The sequence below is a fragment of the Chelonia mydas genome, chromosome 13, assembly GCF_015237465.2.
Source record: "Chelonia mydas isolate rCheMyd1 chromosome 13, rCheMyd1.pri.v2, whole genome shotgun sequence".
Classification (NCBI taxonomy): domain Eukaryota; kingdom Metazoa; phylum Chordata; order Testudines; family Cheloniidae; genus Chelonia; species Chelonia mydas.
Window position 1 is genome coordinate 32614154 of NC_051253.2, and position 25056 is coordinate 32639209.

A 25056-nucleotide genomic window follows, 5' to 3' on the forward strand; every position below is an offset into this window, starting at 1 on the left:
AGTTGGCAAGATGTAAGTCTCACTGGGCTCACTCCAGGCGAACTCCCAGGCAAACTCCTGCTGTGTGCTGCTCTGCTGTCCCCCGCTGCTCAGCTGGTTTGCCGCCACTCAGCTGGTTCGCGAAGCTCTGGCTATTTTTAAACAGCCAGGCTTCCCTGAAACAAACAAGCAGACAGCCCCACACCACGCACACTCAACCTGTGGAACTCTTTGCCAGAGGATGTTGTGAAGGCCAAGACTATAACAGGGTTCAAAAAAGAACTAGATAAATGCATGAAGGATAGGTCCATCAGTGGCTATTAACCAGGATGGGCAGGGATGGTGTCCCCAGCCTCTGTTTGCCAGAAGCTGGGAATGGGCGATGGGGATGGATCACTTGATGATGACCTGTTCTGTTCATTCCCTCTGGGGCACCTGGCATTGGCCACTGTCGGAAGACAGGATACTGGGCTAGATGGGGCTTTGGTCTGACCCAGTATGGCTGCTCTTATGTTCTTATATCTATTATCTCTGACACACCAATTTCCAGTGATGCTTCCGTTTGTGGATGCCCATTGTAAGACACCCGGTGCTTGATGCTCTGGGGCACTAAAAAGCACAGCTCCCACATTAGAAAGCCAGGCTTGGACCCCCAAAACCCCGAGGCACCTAAAGCAAGCAGCCGGTTCTGAGCACGTCAGCCTGGATCTCCCTGTTCTGGAGAACGAAGCGAGGTGTCCTCTGTCTCGCAGAGCGGGCTGGGCTTCATTTCCCTTTCCCCAGGTTACAGAGGCTGAGATCCCTGGCTCCACTTTGGGTGTGTCTACACAGCACTTGGGTGCAGGCAGGAGTGAGTCTCCCAGTCCGGGACAGCAGACTCCGGCCAGTGGCCCCACCCACCTCCCTAGGCTTCAGAGCCTGAGCTCTGGCCTTGCCCATCACCTCACAGCTATTTTGAGAGCACTAGTACAAGCCCCAGTCTGCCAGCCCAGGCTGGGAGGCTGATGCCCTTCAGCACAAAGTGCTGTGTAGATGCACCCACTGGGGCTGGATCCTCCAAACCTTCCAGTGGTCCTGGCTCAAAGGCTTAGTCCAAAGTTGGAAATGGCTTCGCTTTGCTCCACAGCTCTCGGTTTCACTGCAGACAGGCTGGGACACAGACTCGTAGGGAGTGCACAAATACACTTAAGCCATACCTGCCTACACACTACCCACATGTCTACTGACCCCCAGCGGTGGTCTCGAAAATGACTTATTCAGAGAATGCGCAGAAGCCAGCCAACAATTCTACAGCGTTCTCTCTTCCGTTCACTGCCCCAGCACTGCCTTGTGTCCGTCAGATATGCTTCATTCTCCTCTCAGGTCAGTTTTACACAATTGTAAATCAACTGTCTTCAATAAACTTACTCCTAATTGTCGTCTGTTGACATGAGAGGAGAATCAAGCCCTTGGATAGTCAAGTGGTCTGCCTACCTAGTCATCCTTTCATATGCAATATCTGTCCATCAAATCATCCTCATCGTGCTTCTGTGTATACATTCATATGCAATTATCTGTTGATCTATCTGTGCAAGAATTTACACTGGTGCACCTCACTACAGAAACTGAGCATGTATCTGGTCTCAGGCATACTTATCTATCTATACTTTCATATTCATAGGGTGACCATAAGTCCCATTTTGGCTGGGACAGCCCATTTCTAAGCCCTGTTGTGGCCGTCCCGACTTTTTTTTGGCAAAAGTGGGCATTTGTCCCATTTGCTCTTGCCAACTTGATGAGTTGGCAAACTGGACACCTGCCCACTGTTGTCAAAAAGTGGAGTGCAGAGGAATGTGCAGGGAGGCGAGCGGCCATGCCAGCCCCGTGCCGAGTAGGAGGCAGGGCTTGGGTGATGAGAAGACAGGGCTCGGGTGAGCAGTGATGCCAGCCCTGCCAGGGGAGGGGGCTCAGGTGAGGCTAGTCTGGGGAGGGAAGGAGAGGGGCTTGGGCTAGCCCCACATGGTGATTTGTTTTCCCTTTGGGAAATATGGTCACCCTACATATGCAATATCCTCACTATCTATCTATCTGACAAGGTGGGCAAGGTAATATTTTTTACTGCAGTGGCTTTCAACCTTTCCAGACTACTGTACACCTTTCACGTGTCTGGTTTGTCTTGTGTACCCCCAAGTTTCACCTCACTTAAAAACTACTTGCTTACAAAATCAGAAATAAAAATACAAAAGTGTCACAGCCACACTAGTACTGAAAAATTGCAAACTTTCTCATTTTTACCATATAATTATAAAATAAATCAACTGGAATATATTGTACTTACATTTCAGTGTATAGTATAGAGCAGTATAAACAAGTCATTGTCCACATGAAATTTTAGTATGTACTGACTTCACTAATGCTTTTTATGTAGCTTGTTGTAAAACTAGGCAAATATCTAGATGAGTTAATGTACCCCCGGGAAGACCTCTGTGTAACCCCAGGGGTACATGTACCCTGGTTGAGAGCCACTGTTTTATTGGAGCAACTTCTCTTGGTAAGAGATGGAACAGATTGTTCAGCATAAGTAGCAAACTCGTATTTCAAGGGACAATTCAAGGTGAAGTGGCCCATTAACACCCTTTCTGTCACTTGCCTGTATGAGGTCATTCGAGAGTGTAGGGACTGTCTGGTTTCACCCACATTGTTGCTATTGGGCATTTAGTGATTTAATGAACTCACACAAGAAAATGATAAAAGACAAAGGCCATGTCTACACTAGCAATTTGTTCCACCTTGTGTTTAGCTGGGTATGTTTCCCAGAGCTGAAGAAGAGCTCGAAAGCTTGTCTCTCTCTCACCAACAGAAGGTGGTCCAATAAAAGATATCACCTCACCCATTTTATCTCGCTAATATCCTGAGACCAGCATGGCTACAATGACACTCTATCTATCTATCTATCTATCTATCTATCTATCTATCTATCTATCTATCTAATCATTTTCACTGAGCACCCATTAAAACTGTAGTTAGCAGCCCAGACCCTGATTACATTGTTTTCAGGAACAGAACTATGCTAAGTTCAGTGGGAGATGGTTGTGTAACTCCCTTATGTTCCTTTCGAAATTCCAGCTATGAATTAGAATTCTTTGTACTCTTCCTTAGTATAACACAACAGTCAGGGGAGAGAAAGAGCATACTAGTGGCTGACTCCCTGCTCCCTTGTACCATGTGTAGTCATTTATATCAGTGCAAGGTGAGTGCAAAATGACTCCATATCAGAATTACCCTCTTGTATTGGCAGGTTCCCACACCCATTCACATGGAAATGACTACACAAAGGTACAAAGCAGAGGAGAAAAAGGACCCAGGTAGAGCTATGCACCAATGTGCTTGGTTAAAAAACAATAACATGCAGAAAAAATATTGACTTGAAAAAAATATTCTAATCTCATATAATCATGTGCTGTAAAACTTACGGGCAGCAGAGCGAACAGTGCATTCCCCAACTCTGAAGAGGCCACATCTCGAGGAGTCTGAGTATTTAAGTTCTTTTATGCCTCTATTGAGACAGGTTCCCTCGTGCATTGAATCCTTGCTACATCAAAGACTCAGAGATGAGACAAGGACTTTTTTTTCCCTAGGATTTAAAAAATTCCTTTGGAGAATAGAGGGTCCAAGTTTCCAGGGACAGCTGTTTTGAACAAAGGCTGGTGGATAATTTTTAATCAAAACTTTTTCCACTTGAAAATTGGGTTTTCGGTGGAGCGAATGCGTCAATGATAGGGTCTGGTTTGGGAGATGGGAATCCCAAAAACTTTTTGAAAATGGGACTGAAGTCTTTAACTCGCTGATTTTGAGTTTATTACCCATAAAGACCTTCACTATTTCTCTCTCTCCAAGGCCCATGTAGGAGTAAGCACTTCACAAGCGCCTTAATTTCGTTAGCCTCACAACACCCCTGTGATGTAGATTATGCTATTGTCCGCCGATTGCAAACAGGGAGCAGATGCACACAGAGATGTGGGAGGGAGGCGGGGGGCAGAGGGGGCATCCTTGAAAAGGTATTTAAAAGCCTAAAGATGCAGAAAAGCACCTAGTGGGATTTTCAAAATCAGTTAGGGAAGGGCCCAATTCACAAAGGCACTTAGGTGGCTGCCTACCACTTTAGGCACCTACAGACCCCAGATTTAGGCCCCTTGGGGATGCACAAAACTGCTGCTCAAGGGCCGTCAAACGCCGTTGGTGCCTAAACTCACTGAGCTCCTGCTTTTTTGCAGGAAAAGTTCCCTAGGTGCCTCTGGGCATGTGCTCAGCATCCCCAGGCCAGCCATCCTGACAGCTGAGTCCCAGGGCCCTGCACGAGCTGGGGGGAGATAGCCAGGCCTCTGCCTCACTTGCCCGCGGGGCCCAATTGGGTAAGCATGTTCAGAGCTCACCTACCGGATTGGTCCCATATAGGTGAGCTTACACAAGGTGAGGATGGGCTGGAGTATGGGGAAGAGGAGGACCTCCCTCATAACTTTTAGCCCAGTGGTTAGGTTATATAGCTGGGGCATGGGATAACCATGCCTCAGGTGGTCCCCCCTCTGCCTCAGGGGGAGATGGGACTTGGACAGAGATCTGCCACCTTTCTGGTTTCATAGATTCCTAGGCCAGAAGGGACCATTGTGATCATCTAGTCTGACCTCCTGTATAACACAGGCCAGAGACCTGCCCCAAATAATTCCTAGAGCAGATCTCTTAGAAAAACATCCCATCTTGGTTTATAAATTGTCAGTGACTGAGAATTTGCTTCGACCTGTGGTAAACTGTTCCAATGGTTAATTTCCCCCAATCTTACACATTTATGCCTTATTTCTAGTCTGAATTTGTCTAGCTTTGACTTCCCGCCATTGGATGGTGTTAGAATCTTTCTCTGTTAGGCTGAACAGCCCATTATCAAATTTGGTTCCCCCTGAAGATACTCTAAGGTAGCAGGTAGGTGCCTAAATCCCTTTGTGAATCTAGCTCCTGGCAGGATTTAAAAAATTCATCTTAACAGTGTATGCACGCAAATCCCTGTGAAAATCTGGCCCACAGAGACCAAGCCATTTGCCCCAAGGTCACACACAAAGTCCATGGTAGAGCCATACCTTGAACCTGGATTTCCCACCTCTGACTGTAGGATGTTAACCACTGTACTGTCCTTCCACCCAGCTGTTCAAGGACAAATTCAAGTCTTTTGGGAGTGTATGCTCTTGAGGGGCATAGATTGTGGATAACACTTAACAGAACGAGGTCCCAGTTCTGCAACCTTTGTCAGCTCCCACAACAACATCAATTAATTCCGAATGAATCTTTATTCAGGCAAGTCTGGTTGTGAACAAAGTTCAATTTTTGAAAAAATATTTCTGGAAAATGGTTTATGATATTCATCCTGATCAGTTATTAATAAATGGATCAATCCAAGTCCTAATTACATTGTATAATTATATCTGTCTACTGGAGCCTGTAAAATTCCAAAGCTAATTAAATAAAGAAGGTAAATAACCATTGGGAACAATTTTAATGGAAATTAGGCATCAAAATCTTTGACACGGCTTTTAAAATCTTAACCACAGTATAAATCACAAGCCAGACCCTCCACTGCTGTAAATCACAGTTACAGTGACTTCATGGGAGTGACGCTGCGTCACACCAGCGGAGGGTCTGGCCCACTGTCTCCAATGGATTGATGCCAATTTACACTGTTGGACTGTTGACTGAAATGGAGCTATGCTGGGAATCTGGCACTTTATTGCCAGTCAAAGTCTGAGGGTTACGAGTTTGGGGAGAATACTTTGCACTTCCCATGCAAATAGAGGCAGTGGAATCCTTTCTTTAAGTGCTGAACTCTGCCTTAAGGGCAGGTCTACACAGGGAGTTAGTCAGGAACAGCTATAACCAGGGAATCACTGGCCAGGGGGCAGGGATAGCTCAGTGGTTTGAGCATTGGCCTGCTAAACCCAGGGTTGTGAGTTCAATCCTTGAGGGGGCCATTTAGGCATCTGGGGCAAAAAAAATTGGGGATTGTGCCTGCTTTGAGCAGGGGGTTGGACTAGATGACCTCCTGAGGTCCCTTCCGACTCTCATCGTCTATGAGTCTATGAGGGGGCAGCACTGTGGACAAGGATCTGGAGGTTCCCATGGGTCACAAATGCAACATGAATCAACAGTGTGATGCAGTTGCGAAAAAGGCTAATCTCATTCTAGGGTGTGTTAACAGGATCGCTGTATGGAAGACATGGGAAGTCATCGTTCTACTCCACTCAGCACTGGGGAGGTCTCAGCTGCAGTACTGTCTCCCATTCTGGGTGCCACACTTAAGGAAAGATGTGGACAAATTGGCGAGAGTCCAGAGGAGAACAACGAAAATGATCAAAGCCAAGGGAGGCTGTGGAGTCCCTGTCATTGGACGTTTTTCAGAACAGGCTGGACAGATGCCTCTTGGGGCTGGCCTTGGTTTATTGGTCTTGCTTCAGCACAGGGGGTTGGACTTGATGACCTGTTGAGGTCCCTTCCAGCCCGGCATTTCTATGGTTCTAACTCTCCCTGTGTGGACATACTATGGGATTTTCAGATGTGCCTAGGTGTCTAATTTCCATTGAAATCAACAGATGCTATTCTGAAAAAACACACTAGGTGTCTTACCTGAATCCTCAGGCACCTAAACACCTTTACAAATCTGCCCCATAATCATCCCTTGTCCTGATGGACAGCAAACCCCAGGTTCCTGCAGTCCATGGAGGGCAAATGCAGCATGTGGCGTGATAGGCACTGGGCGGATCTAGTAACTCCTGAACAAGGATTCAGTGCTGAGGGTGCAGCTGGAGTACAACGTGGGATTGCCGTGTCTGTTAAATCTGGGAGGCAGGAGGGGAGGGGCATGGACCAACTCTGCAGCTAGTACTAACTTGCACAGCTGCACTGATTCAAATGGGGTTATGTCAGTTTACACCAGGTGGGAATGCGGCCCAGGATAGTAGATAGTATGGGCTGGCTGAATGCACTATAAGGTGGGTAGAAAGTTGGCTAGATTGTCGGGCTCAACGGGTAGTGATCAATGGCTCCATGTCTAGTTGGCAGCCGGTGTCAAGTGGAGTGCCCCAGGGGTCGGTCCTGGGGCCGGTTTGTTCAATATCTTCATAAATGATCTGGAGGATGGTGTGGATTGCACTCTTAGCAAATTTGCGGATGATACTAAACTGGGAGGAGTGGTAGATACGCTGGAGGGGAGGGACCTAGACAAATTGGAGGATTGGGCCAAAAGAAATCTGATGAGGTTCAATAAGGATAAGTGCAGGGTCCTGCACTTAGGATGGAAGAATCCAATGCACCGCTACAGACTAGGGACCGAATGGCTAGGCAGCAGTTCTGCGGAAAAGGACCTAGGGGTGACAGTGGACGAGAAGCTGGATATGAGTCAGCAGTGTGCCCTTGTTGCCAAGAAGGCCAATGGCATTTTGGGATGTATAAGTAGGGGCATAGCCAGCAGATCGAGGGACGTGATCGTTCCCCTCTATTCGACACTGGTGAGGCCTCATCTGGAGTACTGTGTCCAGTTTTGGGCCCCACACTACAAGAAGGATGTGGATAAATTGGAGAGAGTCCAGCGAAGGGCAACAAAAATGATTAGGGGTCTAGAGCACAGGACTTATGAGGAGAGGCTGAGGGAGCTGGGATTGTTTAGTCTGCAGAAGAGAAGAATGAGGGGGGATCTGATAGCTGCTTTCAACTACTTGAAAGGGGGTTCCAAAGAGGATGGCTCTAGACTGTTCTCAATGGTAGAAGATGACAGAACGAGGAGTAATGGTCTCAAGTTGCAATGGGGGAGGTTTAGATTGGATATTAGGAAAAACTTTTTCACTAAGAGGGTGGTGAAACACTGGAATGCGTTACCTAGGGAGGTGGTAGAATCTCCTTCCTTAGAGGTTTTTAAGGTCAGGCTTGACAAAGCCCTGGCTGGGATGATTTAACTGGGAATTGGTCCTGCTTCGAGCAGGGGGTTGGACTAGATGACCTTCTGGGGTCCCTTCCAACCCTGATATTCTATGATTCTATGATTTTAACCTCAGAGTTACGAACACTAGAGTTACAAACTGACCGGTCAACCACACACCTCAATGGGAACTGGATATACGCTATCAGGCGGCAGCAGAAGGGAAAAAAAACTAAAAAATAAATACAGCACAGTGCTGTGTTAAACATAAACTACTAAAAAAAATAAAGGGAAAGCAAAATTTTTCTTCTGCACAGTAAAGTTTCCAAGCTGTACTAAGTCAATGTTCAGTTGTAAACTTTTGAAAGAACAACCATAATGTTGTGTTCAGAGTTATGAACATGTCAGAGTTATGAACAACCTCTATTCCCGAGGGGTTCGTAACTCTGAGGTTCTACTGTAGTTTTCATTTTTAAATCACTCACGCTCCCTTTTTGGCTCTACCTCCTTCGAAAATCCAACAGTCTAGTGGCCACTGTCTTCAGAGCGTCATTCACATCCTTGTTTCTCAGGGAGTAGACCAGGGGGTTGAGCAATGGGGTGACCAGGCTGTAGAGAAGGGAGAATATTTTGTTTAGGTTGATGGTTGCGCTTGCCGTTGGCACCATGTAGACCATGGCCAGAGCCCCATAGAAAGTGCTGACCACGATAAGGTGGGAGGTGCAGGTGGAAAAGGCCTTCTGCCTCCCAGTGCTGGAAGGGTTTTTTACTATAGCCATGATGATGAATGAGTAGGATGTCAGGGTTAGCAGGAAGGGGATCAGGGTGGCTGTAGAGGACAGCAAGAATGCCGCTAAGGTGATCAGGTGGGTGTCACTGCACGACAGCTTGACCAGGGGCATGAAGTCACAAAAGAAATGGTCGATTTCATTAGGGCCACAGAAACGTAGTCTGTAAATCCAGGCCATTATCACTGGGTTGAAGAGGAAGCCACCCAGCCAAGAGCAGGATGCCAGCTTAATGCACACCCTCGTCTTCATGAGGGATGTGTAACGTAGCGGGCTGCATATTGCCAAGTAGCGATCGTAGGCCATCACTGTTAGCAGGAGGATCTCGGTGGCTGCCTGGGAGCCAAAGATATAAAGCTGCATGACACAGCCGCTGAAGGAGATCACCACACCCTTCTCAGCCAGGAAACCTTGCAGCATTTTGGGGATGATGTTGGATGTGTACCAGATATCCAAGAAGGACAAGTTCCCTAGGAAGAAATACATGGGGGTGTGAAGGCCTTGGTCAACCAGAATGGTGAAAATGACCAGGGTGTTCCCAGCCACAGTGGTGAGGTACGTTAGCAGAACCAGCACAAAGGGACCAATCTGGAATGGGTAGAGGATCCTGAACCCGCGGAGGATGAATTCTGTAACATCGCTTTGGTTTCCCCTCTCAACATCTGCCATGCGTGCAGTGTCTAGAGAAAGCACAGTGCACCAATCAAGCACAGACAGACAATAAACCAGAACAATTCGGGGACTAGACCCAGCCTTTATAATGCAGTCCTACGTCAATGAATGGCTTTCATCATTGTGGTCACAAAACCAAACACCATCTACTGGAAGAAGGTTGAACACCACTGATGAACTGAGAGAAATGGAATGTCTTACTACCCATATTAGGTTTCAGAGTAGCAGCCATGTTAGTCTGTATTTGCAAAAAGAAAAGGAGTACCTGTGGCACCTTAGAGACTAACCAATTTATTTGAGCATAAGCTTTCGTGAGCTACAGCTCACTTCATCGGATGCATTCAGTGGAAAATACAGTGAGGAGATTTATAGACACACAGAACATGAAAAAATGGGTGTTATCATACACACTATAAGGAGACTGATCACTTAAGATGAGCTATTACCAGCAGGAGAACGGGGCAGGGGGGAGAGGGAGGGGAGAAAATCTTTTGTAGTGATAATCAAGGTGGACCATTTCCAGCAGTTAACAAGAACGTCTGAGGAACAGTGGGGGGTGGGGGGGGAATAAACATGGGGAAATATTTTTACTTTGTGTAATGACCCATCCACTCCCACTCTCTATTCAAGCCTAAGTTAATTGTATCCAGTTTGCAAATTAATTCCAATTCAGCAGTCTCTCGTTGGAGTCTGTTTTTGAAGTCTTTTTGTTGTAATATTGCAACTTTTAGGTCTGTAATCGAGTGACCAGAGAGATTGAAGTGTTCTCTGACTGGTTTATGAATGTTATAATTCTTGATGTCTGATTTGTGTCCATTGATTCTTTTACGTAGAGACTGTCCAGTTTGACCAATGTACATGGCAGAGAGGCATTGCTGGCACATGATGGCATATATCACATTGGTAGATGTGCAGGTGAACAAGCCTCTGATAGTGTGGCTGATGTGATTAGGCCCTGTGATGGTGTCCCCTGAATAGATCTGTGGACACAGTTGGCAAGCAGCTTTGTTGCGAGGATAGGTTCCTGGGTTAGTGGTTCTGTTGTGTGGTGTGTGGTTGCTGGTGAGTATTTGCTTCAGGTTGGGGGGCTGTCTGTAGGCAAGGACTGGCCTGTCTCCCAAGATTTGTGAGAGTGATGGGTCATCCTTCAGGATAGGTTGTAGATCCTTGATGATGCGTTGGAGAGGTTTTAGTTGGGGGGCTGAAGGTGATGGCTAGTGGCTTTCTGTTATTTTCTTTGTTGGGCCTGTCCGGTAGCAGGTGACTTCTGGGTACTCTTCTGGCTCTGTCAATTTGTTTCTTCACTTCAGCAGGTGTGTATTGTAGTTGTAAGAATGTTTGATAGTATCTTGTAGGTGTTTGTCTCTGTCTGAGGGGTTGGAGCAAATGCGGTTGTATCGTAGAGCTTGGCTGTAGATGATGGATCGTGTGGTGTGGTCTGGGTGAAAGCTGGAGGCATGTAGGTAGGAATAGTGGTCAGTAGGTTTCCGGTATAGGGAGGTGTTTATGTGACCATCGCTTATTAGCACCGTAGTGTCCAGGAAGTGGATCTCTTGTGTGGACTGGTCCAGGCTGAGGTTGATGGTGGGATGGAAATTGTTGAAATCATGATGGAATTCCTCAAGGGCTTCTTTTCCATGGGTCCAGATGATGAAGATGTCATCAATAGAGCGCAAGTAGAGTAGGGGCATTAGGGGACGAGAGCTGAGGAAGCGTTGTTCTAAGTCAGCCATAAAAATGTTGGCATACTGTGGGGCCATGCGGGTACCCATAGCAGTGCCGCTGATTTGGAGGTATACATTGTCCTCAAATGTGAAATAGTTATGGATGCGGACAAAGTCACAAAGTTCAGCCATCAGGTTTGCCTTGACATTATCGGGGATACTGTTCCTGACGGCTTGAAGTCCATCTTTGTGTGGAATGTTGGTGTAGAGGGCTTCTACATCCATAGTGGCCAGGACGGTGTTTTCAGGAAGATCACCGATGGATTGTAGTTTCCTCAGGAAGTCAGTGGTGTCTCGAAGATAGCTGGGAGTGGTGGTAGCGTAGGTCCTGAGGAGGGAGTCTACATAGCCAGACAATCCTGCTGTCAGGGTGCCAATGCCTGAGATAATGGGGCATCCAGGATTTCCAGGTTTATGGCTCTTGGGAGCAGATAGAATACCCCGGGTCAGGGTTCCAGGGGTTTGTCTGTGCAGATTTGTTCTTGTGCTTTTTCAGGGAGTTTCTTGAGCAAATGATGTAGTTTCTTTTGGTAACCCTCAGTGGGATCAGAGGTTAATGGCTTGTAGAAAGTGGTGTTGGAGAGCTGCCTAGCAGCATCTTGTTCATATTCCGACCTCTTCATGATGACGACAGCACCTCCTTTGTCAGACACTAGGGTGCTAATAAGCGATGGTCACATAAACACCACCCTATACCGGAAACCTACTGACAGCTATTCCTACCTACATGCCTCCAGCTTTCACCCAGACCACACCACACGATCCATCATCTACAGCCAAGTTCTACGATACAACCGCATTTGCTCCAACCCCTCAGACAGAGACAAACACCTACAAGATCTCTATCAAGCATTCTTACAACTACAATACACACCTGCTGAAGTGAAGAAACAAATTGACAGAGCCAGAAGAGTACCCAGAAGTCACCTGCTACCGGACAGGCCCAACAAAGAAAATAACAGAAAGCCACTAGCTGTCACCTTCACCCCCCAACTAAAACCTCTCCAACGCATCATCAAGGATCTACAACCTATCCTGAAGGACGACCCATCACTCTCACAAATCTTGGGAGATAGGCCAGTCCTTGCCTACAGACAGACCCCCAACCTGAAGCAAATACTCACCAGCAACCACACACCACACAACAGAACCACTAACCCAGGAACCTATCCTTGCAACAAAGCCCCTTGCCAACTGTGTCCACAGATCTATTCAGGGGACACCATCACAGGGCCTAATCACATCAGCCACACTATCAGAGGCTCTACCAATGTGATATATGCCATCATGTGCCAGCAATGCCTCTCTGCCATGTACATTGGTCAAACTGGACAGTCTCTACGTAAAAGAATCAATGGACACAAATCAGACATCAAGAATTATAACATTCATAAACCAGTCAGAGAACACTTCAATCTCTCTGGTCACTTGATTACAGACCTAAAAGTTGCAATATTACAACAAAAAGACTTCAAAAACAGACTCCAACGAGAGACTGCTGAATTGGAATTAATTTGCAAACTGGATACAATTAACTTAGGCTTGAATAGAGAGTGGGAGTGGATGGGTCATTACACAAAGTAAAAATATTTCCCCATGTTTATTCCTGCCCCCACCCCCATTGTTCCTCAGATGTTCTTGTTAACTGCTGGAAATGGCCCACCTTGATTATCACTACAAAAGATTTTCTCCTCTCCCTCTCCCCCCCACCCCCGTTCTCCTGCTGGTAATAGCTCATCTTAAGTGATCAGTCTCCTTATAGTGTGTATGATAATACCCATTTTTTCATGTTCTGTGTGTCTACAAATCTCTTCACTGTATTTTCCACTGAATGCATCCGATGAAGTGAGCTGTAGCTCACGAAAGCTTATGCTCAAATAAATTGGTTAGTCTCTAAGGTGCCACAAGTACTCCTTTTCTTATTACCCATATTAGATTAGTCATGGAGTTATTCAAGGAAAGATGGGTCAAATGGAACAAAATGAGAAGAACAATCACCCATGGAACTGTCACAGATCAGTGGATGAGATTTCCAAAGCTGTCTAGGGGATTTGCATGCCAAGTTCCCATTAATTGAGCATCCATATCTATTAGGGCACTTTGAATATTCCCACCTATATATTTACATGCAGTGGGCATGTAGGAGTCTGGCATGCAATTCCCATTAAACTACAAAAACCCCACCTGTAACTCACTGAGCATTATGATCTTTCCTGCCTCAGTTCTGCTGGGTCCCCAGACCTTTTTATTAGTTGCCAACCACTCTTAATATCTGTGCAAAATATAATGTGAACTGTCAATAATTCTCCTTATTTTAAATAAAAAATTTGGGTCCAGAGATCCAAACATATTTAGGCACCTAAAGGTGCAGATAGTTGCTTAGTTGGATTGGCAGTGACACCGAAGCAGTTTAAGTGCCTAATTCCCATTGCAATCAATGGGAGTTAGGTGCCTAGGTGCATTTGAAAAATTTCAGTAGGCACCTTATCTGCATCTTTAGAAGCCTAAAAGCATAAAAAATATCTGGTCCCTTGTAACTAAATTTAGTTCAGCTCTGCAAAGGAACGACCCTTTTCACACCACAAATGAAGCAAGAAAGATGAAGCTCTGTTCCATGCTGATGAAGTCTCACCGAATTGAAATTGTTATTGTTTTTAGCATTTCAGAGCCTCTGGGGTACAGCCTACCCAAGTGTGGGGACACAGCTTTACAAGTAGCAGTGAGAGGCAAAAAGGCATCCTTTAAAAAGTGGAAGTTAAATCCTAGTGAGGAAAATAGAAAGGAGCATAAACTCTGGCAAATGAAGTGTTAAAATATAATTAGAAAGGCCAAAAATGGATTTGAAGTACAGCTAACCAAAGACTCAAAAAGTAACAGCAATTTTTTAAAAAATACATCAGAAGCAGAAAGCCTGCCAAACAACCAGTGGGGCCACTGGTGATTGAGATGCTAAAGGAGCACTCAAGGAAGATAAGGCCATGGCAGAGAAACTAAATGAGCTCTTTGCATCGGTCTTCATGGCTGAGGATGTGAGGGAGATTCCCAAACCTGAGGCCATTCTTTTTAGGTGATAAAACTGAGGAACTGTCCCAGATTGAGGTGTCATTAGAGGAGGTTTTGGAACAAACTGATAAACTAAACAGTAACAAGTCACCGGGACCAGATGGTATTCACTCAAGAGTTCTGAAGGAACTCAAATGTGAAATTGCAGAACTACTAACTGTGGTATGTAACTTATCATTTAAATCATCTCGTACCAGATGACTAGAGGGTAGCTAATGTGATGCTAATTTTTAAAAAAGGCTCCAGAGGCAATCCTGGCAATGACAGGCCAGTAAGCCTAATGTCAGTACCGGGCAAATTGGTTGAAACTATAGTAAATAACAGAATTATCAGAAACATAGATGAACATGATTTGTTGGGGAAGAGTCTACATGATTTTTGTAAAGGGAAATCATGCCTCACCAAACGCTGGTGGAGGGATGATGTGGATTCTAAATCTGAGAAAAAATACAGGGGGATCAGAGACAATTGTACTTGAAGTTTTTGTGTTCTCCTCAGGTGTCTAGAGGGGGAGGTGAAATGTTCCAAAGAACTGAAAGGCCAGATTTTAAAAGGTATTTAAGAGTCTAGAGGTTCAGATAAGCTAAGCACATTGGAAATAGAAGCCCTCAGCAATTATTTGGTACACTCCCTTTGTGCAAAGGTTAATGATGACACAAGGTACAAGGCAGCAGAGAATCAGGGCCCTTATACCTAGACAATGTAGATAAAATGGAAATTACTGTGAAACACCATGATTGCGAGGAGACTGAAGGAACCTCATTCTATTTAATGTTATCCCAAGATTGACAGATTTCTGCCTGTCCTCCCCCCAGCAACTTGAATCAAGAAGTACAAGAAACAACCTTTCTTAGTCTTTGTAATTAATCAATATTTGGACTCTATACTGCTCTCACTGGTGTCCATTACAAAACTCCCATTGACTTCAATACGAGTAGGACTGGACTATTTTTCTCTGGAAAACATAGTTTACAAGAAAGTGGTCTGTGCCTGATTTTGATCTCACACCAACGGAGCTGCACAGACACTGAAGGCTGTGGTATGATAGAAGAGTCTCTTTTGCTATAATTTCCTTCTGGCACATCTCACATGGTGCAATAGAATATAAATAGCATGTACTTACCCGCTCAGTCCTGTCAGGGTTCAGGGTATTGCCAACCTTGCATCAGTTTTCTCTCCTAATTTACACAAAAATAGAAAAATAAATGAACAAGAGAACAATTCAGGAATGAATACCAGTACCCAATCTTTTAATAAGATCTAATTTCATTGAACAAACAGATCCGATTGAAATCAGAGCTAGTTCCAGGCAGTAGAACCAAAACGTATTCCAGAGCTATTAGAGGCTACTGTTACCAAACCTACTGTCTGTGGGAGAGATAGAAGTCAAACATGCTGGTGTGCAGATGGATCTTGTTATGATCACACATGTGGTTTGCAGGGTATGCTCTTTATACGTGAAATCATGGCATTTGAGGACAGAGTCCTTGAATTGCTCAGAGCTCTGGATCTCAGATGGGCTCATTAAATCAGCTTTATGTCTCCTGGGAACTGGAAAGTTGTATTGGAAAGTGGTATTGACATCAAATGTTTTTTAAGCGCTTGCATGTTCTCTCTGTTTTCCAAGCCTTGTCCACACACAGAAATAGCCCTGGGTTTAACTTCAATTGTTGTTTTTAAACTGAGGCCTTCTCTACACACAAACATGCAGCATTTTAATTAAACTGGTTTAGTCTGACTGGTGCAAACTCCAGTGTGAACACACTTATTGCGGGGTATGAGTGGCTCATTCATAAATTGTAAGGGGAGAAGGGCCCATTAGTAAATCAACTCTGACCTTCTGCAGAACACAGGGCAATGACAAGAAATCAGTCTTGATGTAAAGACTCCAAGTGATGGAGAATTCACCACATTGCTAGATAAATGGTTCCAATAATTAAGTATGCTCATGGGTAAAAAAAAATTGCCTGATAGTAAGAACTTGAAGCGACATCAGCAACATCCACTATTGCCTGCTCTAGGCTCTTGTTTCTGTGTGAGAAACATTAGCAGAACTGGGATAACTTTCAGTGAAAAGTTTTGATTTTGATGAGTTGGCATTTTATGACCGGAAAAAAGTTTTGCAGAAAAATTCTGGACCACTTCTACTCTTAATTTTCTCTTGGATAAACTAAACAGATGGAGCTTCTTAAATCTCTCACTCAAAGGCAGGTTTTCCAGGCCTTGAAATATTCTCACAGCCCTTTTCTGAGTCCTTTTCATTTTTTTTTTTTTGCTTAAATTTGTTCCTAATTGACTTAAACTAAACCCAAACACGCTACTCCTAAAAGAAAATAAGTGTCCACAACTGGGGGCTGTGTTGCTTGAAATAAATCAGATTAAATTTCCATCCAGTACAACTCACCATGTAGACAAGCCCTGATTCAGTTAAATGGGTGCAAATTCCTGGGTGGAGAAGGCCTTTTCTACACACAAAAGGGGTACTACTTTAACTGTAGAGTCAGTTTGTGGAGAAGCCAATGATTAAAATTCTTGAAGTTGCGTTAGGAATTTGGAAGCCCAGTTCTCAAAACTGATGGGAATCATCCAAATCTTGCAGGGGCCTCTGAAAAATCTCAGTCTTCTGCATGCAAGGGTTGGAAAAACAGAAGACAATATCTGAATATCATCTATGAGACTTTGGAAATACAGAATAATCACTCAATATCAACCTCTCATTCCTCACCATGGCACACAGGTTTTGACAAACAAACAATCTGTACAGCTGGTCAGAACATGTTTTGGGTTTGGGAAAATGTTCAGTTTTCAACAATCACAAATCTAAAAAGTTTCAGCTGAAAATTGGACAATTTTTGGCCAAAACCTGCTGAAAACTAAAACATTTTCAAACTAAAACTGCCACCCTCTACCATTTTTGTTTTTGTTTTGGGGGTTTTGGTTTTCTGATGAAAAATCAATATTTTGCAAGGGAAGACTGTACTTTCCATGACAAATTTTATTTAATCAAACTTCAAGTTGTTTGGAATAAGTTTTGATGGAAAATTTTTGACCAGCCCCAATAAACTGGTTTATCTGACTCAGTTGATTATCCATGTGTACAATGTGCATCAGAGTCACATCTTTACATTGCACTAAGGGGTAATAGAGATGGTTGGAAAATAGCGGTCAAATGAAATTTGGAGGAAAAACACCCTGAGGGTGGAACTCATGAACACTTTAGTAATATTCCATCCCCATTTTCTGACCAGCTCCATTGTGTACCTTAGAGGCCTTGGAAAGTTTCATTCACTAATGTCTGTAGAAATGGATATGAGAGCTTTCCATGGAAGGCACTGCAGAGATGCAATTATTTGCAAAATAAACGCCATTTGAAACACTGAAAGGAACACAAGCCACATAATTTCCTTTATTTTTGTAATTTTGTTTTCTAAATGATCAAATATATTGAAGTTGTGTGTCAATAGGCAGAATTTTGGACTTTATGTTAAAGCAAAAACATCTTGTTGACAAGCAGATATGAAGCATGGTGGGCCAAATTTTCCACTGGTGTAAATCAGTGGCACTCTACTGATGTCACAGGACAATGTACACCAGACTCTACACCTCTGATTATTACAGTTAATTGGAAAATTAAGATTTTTTCCCATGACAATTTTTACAGGAAAAATTCCCATTTGACAAATTCCACCAGGAAACTCCAGGGTGAGAAATGTTGAAAATGTGGGAAAGATTTTGTGCCACCGTCTCTCTCACACTTTACCATTTCCCAACATTTTCCAGGTAGGAAAAGTGAAAATGCTACTTACATGCACAACTTAAGTAACTTTTGCAAGTTGGAAAACAGACAGGAAGTGCAGAAAATCCCACAATTTTGAAACAAATAATTTCAGAAATATCAACAAATGTTCAGGTTTTTTTTCCAGAAGAAAAAAATGGCGTTGAAAGTCTGGAAGAGGAACAATTTCAATGAAATATTTCTGTAAATAAAAAAGTAAAAGAAAAAATTGATTAAACCCTAATTTTCCAATGCACATTTTTTGGTTGGACATTTTTGGGCCATCTGTACTGTAGAGAATTAGGTTCTCATATATTATCGCATGAATTCCAAAAGCCCAATAGACATTATTGACCAAAAGTACCTTCAACCAGTTAACAGCGCTTCACCCAAGGCACCATTTAAACTGCAAGTACCTCCCTGACCCATATATAGGACATCAGAACGACTGATCTATTGTTGCCATGACTTTTTACATACTGTTAATTTTCAAAAAAACCTACTTTGATTTACTGTGAATTTACTAATCAAAGTTCAAAACTAATGAGAACTAATCACAAGATGTTTGACTGAATCAACACTTGTGAAAGTCAATGCTCTGCTGGAATAAGGACTCAGCTCAAAGTGACAAGCTGTTTCCTACCCCCCTTCTTCAGACTGGGGAGTGTGGCAGCTGTTCTGCTAGGGTGGAATCCTGCCCTATGCTTGGTACCCCATTGAAGTTAAAATGCAGGACGAGGTCCTTGCTCTCCAAATTGCGATTGAAATCTATGGGACCATTTGTTTAGTGAGGCTTGGATTTTCAAATGGGCCAAAGGGAGTCAGGAATCCAAACCCCATTAAAAATGTGTGGGATAGATCACCTAATTCCTCTAGACCACTTTGAAAATCACAGCTGTAAGTCATTATCTAATGGGCCTGAATTACCACTGCTTTGTTCCACTTTGTGCTGTGTAACTCCATCCGTATTCAGTGGAGTCACATAGACATAAACCTGGAGTAGCACAGTGGGGAACCAGGCCCCATAGGAGTCGCAGAATCAGGCCCTGAGTGAGAAGTCCAGAATCTAGCCCTGTAACATCAGTGCAATTGGGACCCCCAAGATGAGATTTTCAGAGTTACCCAAGGGATTTGGAGGCAAAATTTCCATCGCATTTGATTGGAACCGCACATCCAATGCCTTTGGTGGCTCTGAAAATCTCATTCCAAGGCTGACCAGTGCCCCAGTGAAGGTCACTACAGAGTCTGCAAAGGGGTGCTCAATATGCCTATTCCCTGACATTTATGACCCATCACTCTCCTCGAAACCTCTTTCACTTCCATGTTCTGCACGCTATAGGTAATGGGGGTCAGCATGGGGGTGAAGACTCCATCCAGCATGGCCACCAACCTGTCCTGATCCAGCGAGAGGCTGGATGAGGAACATATGTAGCTGAAGACGGTGGTGCTGTAGAACTGATGTACCACCATGAGGTGTGAGGAGGCGCAAGTGCAGAAGGCCTTGTGTTGCCCTCGGCTGACTGGATGGTCCAGAGGGTTTGGATGTAGGAGAGCAGGGTGACCAGAAAGGCACCCAGGCTGAATATCCCCCCTACGATGAGGGCCACCATCTCCCTGAGGTACGTTGAAGTGTAGGATGAAGCCAGCACTGGGGGAATGTCACAGTAATATTGGTTGATTTTGTTGGAGTGGCAGAAAGGCAGGGTGCAGGTAGACACTGTGTGCAGGAGGGAGTTGAGGAACCTGGTGACCCACGTTCCTGGCATTCATCAGAACGTGGAGTCTCTTGTTCCTAATGACCATGTACTGCAAAGGGCTACACATGGCCACGTACCAGTCATAGGCCATCACCGCCAGGAGGAAAACCTCCCTCCCTGCTACAGCCACCAGGAAGTTGACCTGCAAGATGCAGCCAGTGAAGGAAATTATGTTGCTCTCTGACAAGAGGTTTTCCAGCATCTTGGGTGTGGTAGCAGTGGGGCAGCAGATGTCTTACCAGGAGAAGTTGCGGAGGATGAAGTCCAGCAGGTTGTGCAGCTTAGCCTTGATCCCTATGGTTAGGATTTGAGGCCATTGCCAGTGAGGCTTATGAGGTACATCAACAGAAAGGCATTAAAAAGAGAGACGCAAATGTCTGGGCGATCGGAAAGTCCCATAAAGACGAATTTGGCCACGATTGTCCCATTGTCCGTTTCTCTGCTTGAAGAGGAGCTCGCCTGCAAGGGGGTAAATGAAAGCTATTTCATTATGTGAAACTCTGTGCATGGGAATGACGGATGGTCTTTGTGTTAAGGCAAAGGAGCGGGAGATGGAAGATCTAGGCTCTCATCCACAGGCATGTCTCCACCTGTCTCCCACCAATAATAAACATTCTTAGACTGATCCATTCTGGGTGGTTTTTTTGAACCAAATTGAAACTCAGTTAGACATGAAACACTCTCCTCCTTGGCTGTTTCAGTGGTTCATGGGCATTGTAGTGTGGGTGCCTCATGCTCTCATTTTCCTTTCTGAGCTGGACCCCCTGGCTTGATTACATCTCATCTGATCGACTGCAATGGAGGCACAAACAGGGGAATCTCGACTAAGCGTAGAGAGGTTATTTGACCTCTGTATTTGGAACTGGTGTGCCCATCGCCTGTGTCCAGTTCTGGTGTCCACAGTTCATGAAGGATGTAGATAAATTGGGAAGGGGTCAGAGAAGAGACACAAGAATGACCAAAGGATTAGAAAACCTGCCTTAGCGATAGACTCAAAAAGCTCAATCTATTTAGCTTAACAAAGAGATGTTAACGGGTGATTTGATCACAGTCTAGAAGAACCTACACGGGGAACAAATATTTAATAATGGTATTAGACCCGCAGCAGGGGCCTCCATATGGTATGGGGGAACAGGCAGGTACCGGTCACAGTATTGGTATATAATACTCTAAGTACTCTTTATTGCTTACAAAATAAACCTCATTCATGCCACATTCATACCCCAAACATACAACACCAGAATACGCAGATCAGAATGAAGTCCCGATGGCTAGTCGAGGTTCCGCCAGACCAGATCAGATCAGATGCGGGGAGCTGGCGGAAAGACCACATCTATTTCCAAACAGGGCTCTGGGGTTGTTGAAAGACTCCAAATTTCAAATGTGTGAAACCCCCATTTATTATCCACTTTGTGACATCATTAGTCATTTGTCTCTGATGTTTGGGCCTTTCACCCTGTCATAAATATAAAGGGAAGGGTAACAACCCTTATGTATGCAGTAACCTAAAATCCCTCCTGGCCAGAGGTACAGAATCCCCTTACCTGTAAGGGGTTAATCAGTTCAATTAACCTAGTTGGCACCTGACCAGAAGGACCAATGGGAAAAGAAGATACTTTCAAATCAGGGGGGCGGGGAGGTTTTGTTTGTGCTCTCTTTGTTTGGTTCCCTCTCGGGACAAAGAGAGAGACCAAGCAGGTAAACCAGCTCCTAAAAAGAACCTGAAATAATCCATCTAAAATTACAGCAATTGGAAGTAATAGCAAGGAAATATGTTAGATTATCTTTTGTTTTAGCTTGTGAATTTTCCCTATGCTAAGAGGTAATTTTATTCCTGTTTTGTAACTGGGAAGCAGAGTCAGAGGGGAATTCTCTGTGTTTTAAATCTTTTTATTTACCCTGTAAAGTTATCTTCCATCCTGATTTTGCAGGTGTGATTCTTTCACTTTTTTTTAAATAAAATTCGTCTTTTAAGAACCTGATTGCTTTTCAGTGTCCTAAAAACCAGGCATTTGGTCTGTGCTCACTTTGTTAACCTATTGGTTGGTATATTATTCTCAAGCCTCCCCAGAAAAGGGGGTTAAGGGGCTAGGGGGGATATTTTGGTGGGTATAGGGCTCCAAGTGGCCCCTCCCTGAATGTTTGTTTAAATCACTTGGTGGTGGCAGTAATACTGTCCAAGGACAAGGACAATTTGTTTTTAACCTAAGCTGGTGGAATATAAGCGTAGGAGGTCTTTCATGCCGGTCCCCACATCTGCACCCCAGAGTTCAGAATGGGGAGGGAACCCTGACACACCCACAACTCAGTTTCAGGCAGGCCACCATGATCCAAGACATGCCATTTCCTCCGATTCTTATACATTTTTTTATAGCAATCCAGCTGGTGTTGTTCCTTATTTGCTGATTCTTCATATATTTCCCAGGGACATAACAAAGTTGTTTTGTACAAATCGTCCTTACCCACTTGAAATCTTAAGTTCTTGCTTCAGTTGCCAGCACGCAATGCACATATTTATGTCAGACACACTCCATCCATACTATGCCTTGATGGCCTATAACACATTACATGGATATATGGATATATGTATATATAGAGAGAGATATAGATATAGATATAAATATACACATGTCCCAACAATGGGTGTGACACCCTGGGACCCCAATATTCACCACCGTCATGTAATTAGGGTATGTTTTTCACAAAGTATGCCTTGTGAGGTATCATTCTAAAAGTCTTGATCTGCTAGACATTAATATCTCATTGGGTTGTATGTGTTATTGTGATATATGAAATTATGAGGTTTGGCTATGTATGTGTTATGTGTTCTGAAGTTGAAAACACCCACAAGCAGACTTTCAGGTACAACAGTAAAAAGGCCAAACAATGTTAATGGATTAATAAATGCACAAAAACACAAGGATTACCCCAGGAACTGTGTACAATAGAAACCTCTCAGAGATAGCACTACACAATGGGGACTGTTTGACCCAGGTCACAGCACAAGAGCTTTCCAGAAAGTGGGAAGAAGATGTAAAAGGGGAGAAATGACATCATGATGGTACCTCACTCTCCCTACAACACGGTTTTGTTTATTTACTAAGGTAATGTGCTTTGATTTGTTTGCTATCACTTATAATCACTTAAAATCTATCCTTTTGTAGTTAATAAACTTGTTTTTGTTTTGCCTAAAACCAGCGTGTGGAAATCATAACTGGGGGGCAGAAAGCTGTTGCATATCTTCCTCCACATTGAGGGAAGGGGTGAATTTCATGAGCTTATGCTGTACAGTTCTCTGTGAGGTGCAAGATGGTGTCATGTTGGGTTTACACTCCAGAGGGGAGTGCATGCCTTAGGAGTTGGGAGGTGCCTTAGCTGAGCTCAGCAGAATATACCAACAAACCCTAGCAATCCTTCTCCAGGTACCACTTTTGCTTGGTGTTAGCCCCATTCTGACTCTCACCTTGGTTTTAAACAGTTCACACTGGTTCATTTGTGCCTTAGGCATTTCAGCTGCCACCTCAGCTAAGGGTCCACAGAGCTGCGGCCTCAGCTCTACCATGTATTGGTCTGTAGAGATGCTGTACCCAAGGCAGGCCCTTTCGAAGTTTTCTAAGAAGGCCTCGGTATCATCGCCTGCCTTGTAGGTGAGGAACTTTCTGGGATGGGAAGTGGTACCTGGAGAAGGATTGCTAGGGTTTGTTGGTATATTCTGCTGAGCCCTTGCCTTCTCCATCTCCAGGTCATGCTTCCTCTCTTTTTCCTTCTCCTCCAGTTCTTTGGCCCTTGCCTCCATAGCTCTCCTGTGACCAGCCACTTGGTGTTGTTCTGCCTCTTTCGCTGCCTCCCTTTCTTTGTCCTTTGCCTCCATTTCTCTCCTGTGAGCAGCTTCTAGGGCTTTTTCGGCTTCTTTCACTGTGCTGTAATAGGATACCTATATTCTCTCATAGTGATTGTCAGCCTACAGGAAAAAAAAAAAAAAAAAAAAACCTTAACACCTTTGTCTCCAGGCAAATAGTCAGAAAACCCCTCCAGTTACTTTTAGGTAAAAAAAAAAAAAAAAAAAACTTCAGGTTTGTGAAGACTTGTGAATTTCCCTGCAGGAGGTTAACACTGCAGCTCACAAAAAGACAATTCCCTTTTGTCTCTGCTTTGGCCCCAAAGCAAAGCAAAGCAAAAAGCCAGCGTTTCACCCTAGCTGTGATTTGGGGGGCGTGTCAAAAATATAAAGGGAAGGGTAAACACCTTTAAAATCCCTCCTGGCCAGAGGAAAAATTCTTTCACCTGTAAAGGATTAAGAAGCTAGGATAACCTCGCTGGCACCTGACCAAAATGACCAATGAGGAGATAAGATACTTTCAAAAGCTGGGAGGAGGGAGAAAAACAAAGGGTCTGGATCTGTGTGTGTGATGCTTTTGCCGGGGACAGAACAGGAATGGAGTCTTAGAACTTAGTAAGTAATCTAGCTAGATATGCGTTAGATTATGGTTTCTTTAAATGGCTGAGAAAATAAGTTGTGCTGAATAGAATGGATATTCCTGTCTGTGTGTCTTTTTGTAACTTAAGGTTTTGCATAGAGGGATTCTCTATGGTTTGAATCTAATTACCCTGTAAGGTATTTACCTTCCTGATTTTACAGAGGTGATTCTTTTTAATGTTTCTTCTATTAAAATGTTTCTTTTCAAGAACTGAATGCTTTTTTTATTGTTCTAAGATCCAAGGGTTTGGGTCTGTGGTCACCTATGCAAATTGGTGAGGATTTTTACCAAACCTTCCCCAGGAAGTGGGGTGCAAGGGTTGAGAGGATTTTGGGGGGGAAGATGTTTCCAAACAACATTTTCCCAATAAACCCAGATAAACATTTGGTGGTGGCAGTGGAAGTCCAAGGGCAAAGGGTAAAATAGTTTGTACCTTGGGGAAGTTTTAACCTAAGCTGGTTAAAGTAAGCTTGGGGGGTTTTCATGCAGGTCCCCACATTTGTACCCTAGAGTTCAGAGTGGGGAAGGAACCTTGACATAGCCAAACTGCATTTCCTGTTGAAAAAGCATTGTGATGGACAGTTCCCAAGCAGCTCACTCTATTTGCGACTCTCCTCCACTCGCATAGCAGAATATCTTGTTTTCATCATAGAGTCGACTATGTATCTTGTATGCAGTCCAGCCACATATCAGATATCTTCGTTCTTCTTAATGCACAGCTTTGATTGACTTCTCTCCCTGGCAGCTTTCTCTCCATTCGTGATTTAAATAATATCTCTCTAGATTTTGTTTTAGAAACTCCTAAGCTAGCAGTTTGATTCCCCTCTGTTTATGGGAGGGGCTCTTCTGTTGGTACTTGCTTTCTCCACAGATTTTTAAACCTCTCA

At 44.2% G+C, this 25056-nt stretch overlaps 1 protein-coding gene and 1 long non-coding RNA gene across 2 annotated transcripts; both read right to left on the minus strand.

The window, feature by feature from the left end:
- Window positions 1–5532: 5532 nt before the first annotated feature.
- Window positions 5533–23824, minus strand: LOC122462657. Its single transcript, XR_006285351.1, has 3 exons — window positions 23608–23824; window positions 22232–22236; window positions 5533–5544 (listed from the first exon to the last, which is right to left on the minus strand). It is a non-coding gene; the product is annotated as an uncharacterized LOC122462657 (long non-coding RNA).
- On the minus strand, window positions 8413–9369 carry LOC102941160 (olfactory receptor 11A1). Its single transcript, XM_007055334.2, has one exon. The coding sequence runs from the start codon at window positions 9367–9369 to the stop codon at window positions 8413–8415; it is 957 nt and encodes a 318-aa protein (XP_007055396.2).
- Window positions 23825–25056: the final 1232 nt, after the last annotated feature.